Consider the following 12,606-nt stretch of genomic DNA (forward strand, 5'->3'; position numbering starts at 1 on the left):
TTTTCATTAAATTTTAAAACTACAGCGTCTTCGGGATACAAAAATACATTTCACAAGCTTCAATTCATATTTATTACAGAGATACATGACACATATCGATCTTCACTGAAGTAAGTTGACGTCAAACGTCTTTATGACGTCATAGCACAATTGAACCTAGCACCCATAAGCTAGGTCCCCTTTCTCCTGGTGGGTCACAAATATTGTTTGGCAAAGCGAACGCGCTGATTTTATTGCTCAGGGTTTTTGTTTTATTTGTTGCATTTCGTTTAAAAAGAAGCCACTTTCATTTCTTCATAGCGTTTTTGTTCATGTATATTTTCATCGGGTTTCGATATGATCCCATAGAAAACTTATCTTGAGTTTGACATTGATTTCCATTCAGTATTTATGGCTGTAACTATATAATTGTACAACAGAAGATCATCATCCGCATCACGCTGTACCAGAAGATGAAACACGTAGCAGGTTGTACCAGTGCACACACTCTGTACCACGCTATAGGAGTAAAACACCCCTCTGCCCTTTCTGTACCAGAACAAAACACTCTCTACCACTCTGGTGGACGCAATGCGCCATTCGTGATGCTTACATACCTGCTGGTGGCGTCAGATGTGCTACTTGTGTACCTGCTAGGGGCACAACATATGCTACTTGTATACCTGCGGGGAGCGCCACATATGTTACTTGTGTACCTGCGGGGAGCGCCACATATGCTAGTTGTGTACCTGCGAGGGGCGCCACATATGCTACTTGTGTACCTGCGGGGAGCGCCACATATGTTACTTGTGTACCGGCGGTGGGCGCCACATATGCTACTTGTGTACATGCGGGGAGCGCCACATATGCTAGTTGTGTACCTGCGAGGGGCGCCACATATGCTACTTGTGTACCTGCGGGGAGCGCCACATATGCTAGTTGTGTACCTGCGAGGGGCGCCATACATGCTACGTGTGTACCTGCTAGGGGCACAACATATGCTACTTGTGTCGCTGCTAGGGGAGTCAGATGTGCTATACATGCTACGTGTGTACCTGCGAGGGGCGGGGAGCGCCACATATGCTACGTGTGTACCTGCTAGGGACGCCATACATGCTACGTGTGCACCTGCTGGGGGCGCCACATATGCTACTTATGTACCTGCTGGTGGCGCCTCATATCCTACTTGTGTACCTGCTGGTGGCGCCACATATCCTACTTGTGTACCTGCTAGCGGCGCCACATATCCTACTTGTGTACCTGCTAGGGGCGCCACATATCCTACTTGTGTACCTGCTAGGGGCGCCACATATCCTACCTGTGTACCTGCTAGGGGCGCCACATATCCTACTTGTGTACCTGCTAGGGGCGCCACATATCCTACTTGTGTACCTGCTAGGGGCGCCACATATCCTACCTGTGTACCTGCTAGGGGCGCCACATATCCTACTTGTGTACCTGCTAGGGGCGCCACATATCCTACTTGTGTACCTGCTAGGGGCGCCACATATCCTACTTGTGTACCTGCTAGGGGCGCCACATATCCTACTTGTGTACCTGCTAGGGGCGCCACATATCCTACTTGTGTACCTGCCGGCGGCGTCAGATGTGCTACTTGTGTACCTGCTGGGGGCGCCACATATCCTACTTGTGTACCTGCTAGGGGCGCCACATATCCTACTTGTGTACCTGCCGGCGGCGTCAGATGTGCTACTTGTGTACCTGCTGGGGGCGCCACATATGGTACTTGTGTACCTGCTGTGAGTGCCAGATATGCTACTTGTTTTACTCGTGTTCCTGCTAGTGGCGCCAGACATGCGACTAGAATAACACCCCAACACTTCTACCCCGCGACTAACTTAATTTCCTCAAAAACTGATCTTGTTTGGAGGGTGTAACTGGAAGACGTGTCACGTAAGTTCAGAATGGGCGCATCAGTATCAAATCTTGCATGAAGACAGGCAACAATGGCGGTAAACGTGTTACATGCATCAGTTTAATCGTAATGAAAACATTACATATAAACATTCAGGGTCTAGTTTGTGTGTATGAAGATGATAGTGTTGTCTTTGTTGATATTTCAGGAAGAAAATATTCACTGCATGCATTATGGTGAGATCTGGGATAGTGGAGATGGTTTTGCTGAAGAGATCCGTTTGGAGATACTCATTTCAAGCGCAACGGCTGTGGTAAGTCTATATGTGTTCAAGCCGGTCGTAGCACATTTAGAAGTACCTCTGAAGATTATAGGGGCGGTCGGGTAGCCTAGTGGTTAAAGCGTTCGCTCGTTACGCCGAAGACCCGGGTTCGATTCCCGACATGGGTACAATGTGTGAAGCCCATGTCTGGTGTCCCCCGCCGTGATATTGCTGGAATATTGTTAAAAGCGGCGTAAAATCAAACTCACTCACTCACTCACTCTGAAGATTATATACTGTCTCCGTGGATAGAGCGTCTTCCCGGAGAGCGCGGAAGTTGTTAGATTCCCGGTCGAATCATAATAAAAGACGTTAAAAGATGGTACTTGTTGTTACCTTGCATGGCACTCGACACGAAGGGGCTAAAATAAGGACTGGTCGGCTGTGTCTGAATGGGGTGTCCATGTTAAAACTGCGAGTTGGTACCTCCGTGGACGTAACACTTTAGGAAAACGTCATAAGTACGAACTAGCACGCCCAGACACGCGCGCGCGCACACACACACACACTCTCTCTCTCTCTCTCTCACACACTCACACACCAACATAAACACACGCACGCACGCACGCACGCACATACACTCACACACACACACACTCCAGTACATAAACACACACGCACGCACGCATGCACACACTCTCTCTCTCACATGTGCACACACACACTCATACACCAACATAAACACACGCACACGCACACACACACACACACACACACACACACACTCTCTCTCTCTCTCTCTCTCTCTCTCTCTCTCACACACACACACACACTCACTCTCCAGTACATAAACACGCACGCACGCATGCACACACACATACACGTGCATGTACATCGCAATATTAGTGCAATAATCTTCAACGCATTTCAGCTCAAAACCTCTAAAGATATGTTATGCCTGCTTTGTGGGGTGTCATGGACGGCATCGTACCTCGACCCGCCAAGATCTGGGTTGGAGTAGATCTTCAGCAACCCATACTTGCCGTAAGAGGCGACTGTGCTTGCCGTAAGAGGCGGCTATGCTTGCCGTAAGAGGCGGCTATGCTTGCCGTAAGAGGCGACTATGCTTGCCGTAAGAGGCGACTAACGGGATCGGGGATCAGGCTCGCTGACTTGATTGATGCATGTCATCGCATCCCAAATGCGTAGATCGATGCTCATGTTGTCAGTCACTGGAGCGTCTGGTCCAGACTCGATTATTTGCAGACCGCCGTCATATAGCTGGAATATTGCTGATATCGGCGTTAAACAACGAACAAACAAAATCGTAGTACCTCAACTACGTCGACTGTACTGGGGAGTGGATGGTCACATGAAGTGATTTGGCTCATTATACTCGAATATACTCGAATGGCACGGATCGTTGTTCATGGTATCAACCACTGGTTTGCCTGGCCCAGATTCGGTTATTTAGAGGAGGTTGTGATACAGCTAGAATATTGCTGAATGTTGCGTTAAATAACATTCACTCGTTGCCTTCTCTGAAGTGAGTAAATGTTGTTTAAGGCCGTATTCCCGACTAAGCCATACATCTTCTAGAACGTCACTAGCATCTGAATTCAACAACAGTATGTCATCAGACAACCATTCAGTCTGTTGCAGGCAGTTTGTTTGTTTACCCAGCAACATCAAGAGTACATCTTGGCACAGGAGAGCAATCATTAACACAAAAATACGCCATGGGAAATAACGCATCATATATCCCGATTGAAGTGAAGTTGTTTAATTATATACACTGCCTCGTGCGGGATATAACCTGTAATTCTGGATGTTGAGTAGTTGGTTGTTTACGCTGCACCAAAAACATCTCAATAATGTAAATTTGTACATAAACCCCTACTATATGGACAGATCATGTGGTCGTTCAAATCTGCACCCTGAACCGTGCTAGGGACCGTTGGTCGTGTGTTCGGATTCGCACTGATTGTGATCCTTGGTTTGTCAGCACCATACCCATGCTCGTGGGAGTCGCTAAATTGGTAAATGTTTAGGACCTGCATCACTTTGGGTTTTCCTCCCACAATGGGCTGGGGTGGCGGGGAAGCCCAGATGTTAACGCGTCCGATCGTCACACTGAATAACCCGGGTTCGATTCCCCACATGGGTTTAATGTGTTATGAGAGTTAGTGAGTGTGGTTTTATGCCGCTTTATCAATATTTCAGCAATATCACGTCGCGGGGCACCAGAAATGGTTCAAATGTGGGAAATCGAACCCCCGCCTTCGGTGTGACGATCGAACGCGTTTAACCACTAGGCTACCCCACCGCCCACAATGTGTACAGTCTGTTTCTCGTGTCCCTCGCCGTGATATTGCTGTGCAGGAATATTGCTAAAAGCGGCGTAAAACTATACTCACTTATATCTGACTGACAAAGCGGCGCTAAGCACCGACTCACTCACTCACTCACACCCAAGGCATGGATAAATGGTATGGCTATTGACCACAGGTTTGCCTGTACCGACCCTCAAGTGAGAAGTATTGATCACCGGTTTGCCTGTACCGACCCTCAAGTGAGAAGTATTGACCACGGATTTGTCTGTACCGACCCTCAAGTTAGAAGTATTGACCACGTGTTTGTCTGTACCGACCCTCAAGTTAGAAGTATTGACCACGTGTTTGTCTTTACCGACCCTCAAGTTAGAAGTATTGATCACGTGTTTGCCTGTACCGACCCTCAAGTTAGAAGTATTGATCACCGGTTTGCCTGTACCGACCCACAAGAGAGAAGTATTGACCACGTGTTTGTCTGTACCGACACTCAATTTAGATGTATTGATCACCGGTTTGCCTGTACCGACCCACAAGAGAGAAGTATTGACCACGTGTTTGTCTGTACCGACCCTCAAGTGAGAAGTATTGACCACGTGTTTGTCTGTACCGACCCTCAAGTGAGAAGAATTGACCACGTGTTTGCCTGTACCGACCCTCAAGTGAGAAGTATTGACCACGTGTTTACTTGTACCGACCCTCAAGTTAGAAGTATTGACCACGTGTTTGCCTGTACCGACCCACAAGAGAGAAGTATTGACCACGTGTTTGTCTGAACCGACCCTCAAGTGAGAAGTATTGACCACGTGTTTGTCTGTACCGACCCTCAAGTGAGAAGTATTGACCAAGTGTTTTCCTGTACCGACCCTCAAGTGAGAAGTATTGACCACGTGTTTGTCTGTACCGACCCTCAAGTTAGAAGTATTGACCACGTGTTTTCCTGTACCAACCCTCAAGTGAGAAGCATTGACCACGTGTTTGTCTGTACCGACCCTCAAGTGAGAAGTATTAACCACGTGTTTGTCTGTACCGACCCTCAAGTGAGAAGCATTGACCACGTGTTTGTCTGTACCGACCCTCAAGTGAGAAGTATTAACCACGTGTTTGTCTGTACCGACACTCAAGTGAGAAGTATTGACCACGTGTTTGTCTGTACCGACCCTCAAGTGAGAAGCATTGACCACGTGTTTGCCTGTACCGACCCTCAAGAGAGAAGTATTGACCACGTGTTTGTCTGTACCGACCCTCAAGTGAGAAGTATTGACCACGTGTTTGTCTGTACCGACCCTCAAGTGAGAAGTATTGACCACGTGTTTGCCTGTGACTATACCAAATTGGAAATTAAGATTTGACCACGGGTTTGCCTGTACCGACCTTGGGGCGGGAATTAATTATCACAATGTTGACTGCAGTCGTGTAACGTGACACATGCTACGGATACTGCTTCCTATATTTATACAGTATAATACCCATTCAATCACGTCATTACAGACACTTATCCGGCTGCGTTGGCGTTACGAAGGTATATTTTACGACTGAAGCTGTTTTGAATGTGGAATATGACACACCTTTCCTCTAGTAAAGTAGCATTGCGCTGTAATAGTCCAGGCATTTTGCGCATGCACGACGTATGATGGTATAACAGTTAACAGGTGTTCGTGACAAACTCACCAATAAGAAAATATGTGATATCACTCAGCGAGAAATCTTGTCCCTTCCCAGGTGCACCAAGACCGCCTCCGTGGTCTTGTGGTAGAGCGTCCGCCCGGAGAGCGGAAGGTCCGGGGTTCGATCCCCGACCGCGTCATACAAAAAGACGTTAAAAGATTGTACTTGTTGTTACCCTGTCTGGCGCTCGGCATTAAGGGGCTAAAACAAGGACTGGTCGGCTCGGAGTCAGTATACTGTGTCTGAGTGGGGTATTCATGTTAAACTGCGGCATGGTATTTCAGTGAGCTAGCACTATAAATCGGCATCAGTCCGGACTAGTACAAGCAGCCACACAAACACACACACGTACATGCACGTCGCTATATAAGTGCAATAATCTTGGACGCGACGTTAAACCCAATTTCACCTCACCTCACCTCCCAGGTGCACCATGAGTATGTGTGCACCCGCATCTTCCCGAGGCAAGGGAGTTAACTTTTTTCTTTGGACTTTTACAGTCAGTTAGCTCCTTGCCTCGGGATGATGCGGGTGCACACATACTCATGTCAAATAAGGATCTTCAACATTTTATGTTTATTTAGTCAGTTGTGTCTTCTAAATTAGGAAACTGAGAAGAAAACACTTGAATTTGAGTCGCCGTTCATGCTATCAACCACTGGTTTGCCTGGCCTAGACTATTTACAGGGATGTAACATGGCTGTACTGATTGCGGCGTCAATCAAAACTTATTCTGGAACTTTGTGTCGGGCTTCGTAAACAGCAGACACCTAAACGCCGATGATATTGAAAATAACAATAACATTTGAAACTAACGAAATGAACATGTATTGAAAAAAGGGGTTAATTTTAGAATAAAATGACCTTGCAGAAAACACAAATTTACAAATATGATAAGAAAGTGCTTCCTTCCCTATTCCTTTCGAAAGGCAAGTTTGCGTAATTCCGACATTAATAGTACACACAGTCTATGATAGCGCAGAATGGTTAAGTTATGTGCCCGATAATACAGGCGGAATTTGACCAGCATAATGCCGATAGATCTCTGGTCCGTGATATATACACGAAACCCGGCAATAAACAAGCGTGCAGTATGCTCCCATATCGCACGGGACGAGTACTGTTATCGCTGGTGACCGTTATGTCAGATGGGTCACATAACAGCCTTCACCCCCTATGATAATGCGCTCGCCCGATTAAGTCATGCGTGGTACAGTGGCGTCACTGGTCCGCCTGGAATAGACTGGTCCGCTAGTCTAACAGAAGACTGCAATGAGCGCCGTGTCGTCTGGCGCAGTTGTAGGTGCAGACGTCTGCACGCAGAGTATCGTCTGTTGTCAAACCTGGACGAATGTTGAGATGTAAGGAACTATGGAGTCCAATTCATATCGGAGATGTTGCGTTCAGCTGTGTTAGTCCAGCCCGCCATATTGCTAACGCCTTGATACAACACAAGTCAAATCTGATGCTGTAATGCAGGAACGACCGTCGAAATGATGGCTATAGTCGGAGTTACCTGGCTGTCAGTCTGGCTGTCCGTGCTGTCGGGTAGGTGGCCCACTTTCCGTCCCTGTTCTTGTGTGTCACAGTCGACACTGAAGCCGCGGGGTCAGGGTAACCCGCCCGTATGTCTGCTCCACATACACAAGACGATCCCAACTAACTATAACCCCTGATTTAAGCGAAGCACGTTACTTGCCGATTCACCATTATCTTGATATGATTGCATATTGTTTGTTCAGGCCATATACACGACTGGTACGTTGATTGACCCATGTAGGAATGTATAATTGTGAATTTACCCCAGGCGTATAGCCAACATAATGAGGTGCACGGCGAGACTAATTTAAAAACACTCCACATTCTGACACTGTGCCTCAACTAACAGTGCTAATCGCAATAATTGATTATGTCATAATTTATACCAATGACGCTATGCGACGCTGGTGAATAATTATTTTAACCAGCCGACCTATATATATATATCTATATGTATATGAGTCCTCAACACCTCTCTGTGTCTAGGGTCATCCTGCACTCACAAATAAACTCCGTTCCACCTCTACAACTTGCCCAGGTTATGTACCTTAAAATTGATAAAGTCAACTTGTAAATGCTACCAAACACTTGGCAATTAAATTCTTGTTCATGTGTTATGCAAAGTCACCTTTGTGTAAACATGGTAAACAGTGACACATATATTGGACAGGTTTACAATTGCTATGTTAAATGTCACCATAGACTATGATAAAATCTACATTAAGTCATATCCAATATTTTAGCCATAACATGGTCTTATATCTAAGCTTATTAGCTTAATTCAGTTATTTACATAAGTATATGCTTATCCTTTACTTTATGATATGACATAGGGAAATATGTTAATTCAGACTTTATATCTGATTATTAATTGTGGAAATAAAGGAAGATATCAATGCTATTCTATTGTGTTTGCTAAATGTGACACTTTGTATGATAAAGTTGATACTCTTTTGTACTGTGTATATCAACTAGGGCTGTTCAGGAGCAACCGTTATTTTGTGTTATAACCTGAGGTGTTATAATAGTATTGCCAATGCATATGAGTAAGAGTTTAGTTAATCCAGTGTGATACAATATTCAAAGTTTTCTTTTGTCCTTTCAAAACCTGAAGGATTGTTGCTACTTTTCACATTGTGACACAACAGTTTGTGCACCCCAGTGTGTTAAATGTGGCTTGTTTACCAAGCCTAGCATTGTTTGATAATTGGATAACACGATTAATTGATTCTGATTGTTATAATAGGTTATTTCATGTTAGGTCACTATTTACAAAGTATTCACAATTACTAATTGAGTATATGTGATCTCCTGCTGTCATTTGACCATTCAGTATTCAATCTTGTTTGATGACAGTACAAGGATGTACACCTGACTGTTGCTGTAAAAGTATAGTAAAGAAATTGTTATCCATAAGTTGTGTCTACTTTGTCATCCGTTAACTTCAAGGGATTCAACATGAAGTATGGAAAAATGTCTGTGTTTTCTTTCAAGTTTGTTGTTAAACAAGGCAAAGAATTAACATTAAAGTTGGTAGATGAAATAAATTAGTGTCATATCTATTACGTTAGTGGACAGAGAAAGAATATGAAAAGTTTGAGATTATCAAATATTTCAGGGCCTCATTTTGCAAAGCATGAATGGAAAGGTCAATATTCAGAAATCATGTCACCACTTTATGCTTGAATTCTTGCTTATACGGAAATAAGATTGAAGAGATATTATTTCACTGAAATTTGCTTTGTGTGTGCGTGTTCATAAATCATGTACAAAGCCTATGATCAGAATATTTATTTAAAGTCTGTATCTGTTTAAAATGTAAAGGTCAGAAGGTTCTTATTGTTAATTTAAAAGTAATAAAAACTACACGTTATTTCCCCATTACTTTTGTGATGCAGAAATTTCACAGATGTCTGTTTACCCTGTGTACAAAGCTAGTGTACTTCTCTGTATAGGATATATGTTCAGTAACTCCTGGTCCTTATTTTAATTTCTGTAGTTTCCCTGTTTATTTATTTTTTCTTTCAACATGGTTTGACATTTTTTAATTGACCTCTGAGTATGTCCTTCGGGTGTGTTGCTGATGTATTTGAATCTATCGACCCCCAATTTTAAATACTTTAAACATAGGGCTATGACAAAATGGACAAGACACTGTTGAATTTTATGCATACATTGTGAACAGTGTATATGCTCATTGCAACCAGGGTGCTGTAGTAGATAGAGTGTATGCTCATTGCAACCAGGGTGTGTAGTAGATAGAGTGTATGTTCATTGCAACCAGGGTTTGTTGTAGATAGTTTGTATGCTCATTGCAACCAGGGTGTGTAGTAGATAGAGTGTATGCTCATTGCAACCAGGGTGTGTAGTAGATAGAGCGTATGCTCATTGCAACCAGGGTGTGTAGTAGATAGAGCGTATGCTCATTGCAACTAGGGTGTGTAGCAGATTGAGCGTATGCTCATTGCAACCAGGGTGTGTAGCAGATAGAGCATATGCTCATTGCAGCAAGGGTGTGTAGTAGATAGAGCGTATGCTCATTGCAACTAGGGTGTGTAGCAGATAGAGCATATGCTCATTGCAGCAAGGGTGCTATAGTAGATAAAGCGTATGCTCATTGCAGCAAGGACTCACGGTTGATTGTTCAACATAATATTTGTGATCTCTCTTGTTGGTGTTCCTCTCCTGATGTCAACATTACTCACACTCTAATGTAAAGATATTCAGGTGAGCTGCAGGGCCTCCTGCCTATGTTTTTAAAAGTCAGCATTTGATTTGTTTTTGTAACAGTTTGAACTTTTTAAGCATTTGTCATGTTCTTTCATCAGAATTTGTTTATATTTCCTGCCTGTGAGTTTGTTTGCAGCTGTGTTTGTAGCCTGTCAAGCCAGCACTACCTGAGGACATTCAATCCATAATCAGATCTTGTTGTGTCTGGCTCAACCTGAGTCATGCGTCATTGCAAGAATGAACTCATGGGCTGCATACACTTGCCCAATCATTCACCTATCATGAGGGTGTTCCTGTCGTATGCCTGAGGGGGTCTTTATTAACGGACTCTTGATGGAATAATTGGAAAGCTCTGAATTGGGAATAAATGATTCAGCTAAACACCACGATGTTGGTAGTTAGACAAAAATGATATTAGGTATTTTTAAGAATTACATAAATGTAATGGATAACAAATTCTTTATTCTAATAATAATAAGGAATAGCATTTTGTTTTCATGTTTGTCCAACGTCTAAATGCTCTTTAATGACTACAGAAGTGTAGACCAAAAATAAGATAGTATGTACATTGCTGTTTGCATCTATCATTTTCTATAACTAATGTACAGTAGAAGAATAATTTTTATTATATTTTGTAAATGATCCTTTATATGTACTGATTCGGATTTATAAAATCTTTACCTCTTCTCGATATCATATATTATATTATATATAATATGGATGACAGTTATCAGTGGGAGGAAATGTCAAAACGCATCTCCTCCAAACTTGGTACGCTTCTTGCATGCAGATCTGTCACAGGGTTTGATAGAGATACTGGACCACTAGACTGGTGGCATTGATCCAGAACAGTAATTCAACGTTCATGCTGCACTAGCTGGCACTGGAAATGAAGGAGGGTTGTTGTTGAACTGCAGGTCTTCACCAAGTCCATCCAAGTTTTTTAGACTGATTGAAAACAGAATATGTTTGGAATTTTTGTTGTTGAATGTCACACTCAGTACCGGTAATATTCCAGCTCTTTGATGACGGTCTGGAAATAATTGAGTCTTGACCAGACAATCCACTGATTGACATCTTGAGCATTGATCTATGCAGTTGGGATACAGTGACATTCATGAACCAAGTCATTTGTTTGGAAAACGTTTTGCTGGAATAGTTTCTAGATTACAAAGTAGCTCTGTAAGCATACACTTCACCATTGTTCACTGACAGATGATATACCGTAATCGACGTAATATGCGCCGAGGGCGCTTCCAAAATTAGAAATAGGGGTCTCTTATTAGAATATAATTTTGGAGAGAGAAAAACAGAGTTGAAAGATCGTAAATTTCGTGTTTTATGCTGACAGCCTGAAATGATACAAAAGAAAAGTTATATTTCCAGATATATTTTCCAGAAGTGAATTGCCCATAATTAAGGGTGCATATAACACACGAGTGGGTATTATACACGAATAAATAAGTGTACACTGATCAATCGAAAGGGGTGCTAATTGGGATTGTTCACTAGCCAATATATCAGCAAATATATCACCATGGGCGCTTATTAGAGCGGGACGCTTATTACGTCGAATACGGTAGGGAAACTTGCCCTGTTATGTTATTGAAATGTATATCATCAAATGAATCGAAAGGCTGCCCAACTAAATGACATGAGTCTGCTTATAAAACACTGGGTTTGAGCCTCTTGTACATACAACAATTAAATTAATTTTTTATAATGTATATGTTTTAGAAATGTGGAAGCATGTTGTCTAAGGCAGCTGTGTGGTGCTTATTATTTATGTCTTTGAGCTGAGAAGTCCTTATGATAGCAGCAACAGAGCTATTGTCTGGAATGTTGCAGGTGTGTGTGTGTGTGTGTGTGTGTGTGTGTGTGTGTGTGTGTGTGTGTGTGTGTGTGTGTGTGTGTGTGTGTGTGTGTGTGTGTGTGTTGTTTGTTTATTACTGCACTAGGCAATAGCCTGTAAATAATCAAGTCTAGCCCAGACAATCTAGTGATTGATATTATGAGCAATGATCCCCGCTGTTTGGGTACAAGGACACACCATCAGCAAAGGCACTGAGCCGACCACACTATATACGTTGTTACCTCGTACAACCAATTTAGCATTCTGGGGACCAGTTCTCACCAATGATGTTGCAAACAGTTTACAAACTGAACGTATTGGTTGTTGTTACATCCAAACATAATTGGAGATACGGTAAACATCACTTTAC

General features: G+C 43.2%; 1 protein-coding gene across 1 annotated transcript in view; it reads left to right on the plus strand.

Annotated features, from left to right (window-relative positions):
* Positions 1–7,335: 7,335 nt before the first annotated feature.
* LOC124113338 (bone morphogenetic protein receptor type-2-like) overlaps positions 7,336–12,606 on the plus strand; it is a 97,103-nt gene continuing 91,832 nt past the window's right edge. The window contains exon 1 of the mRNA XM_046473623.2: positions 7,336–7,663. Coding sequence (XP_046329579.1) covers positions 7,609–7,663 — 55 coding nt within the window. The 5' untranslated portion in view covers positions 7,336–7,608. The remainder of the gene's footprint in view (positions 7,664–12,606) is intronic.

The sequence above is a fragment of the Haliotis rufescens genome, unplaced genomic scaffold (assembly GCF_023055435.1).
Source record: "Haliotis rufescens isolate VD_foot unplaced genomic scaffold, xgHalRufe1.0.p SCAF_4, whole genome shotgun sequence".
Classification (NCBI taxonomy): domain Eukaryota; kingdom Metazoa; phylum Mollusca; class Gastropoda; order Lepetellida; family Haliotidae; genus Haliotis; species Haliotis rufescens.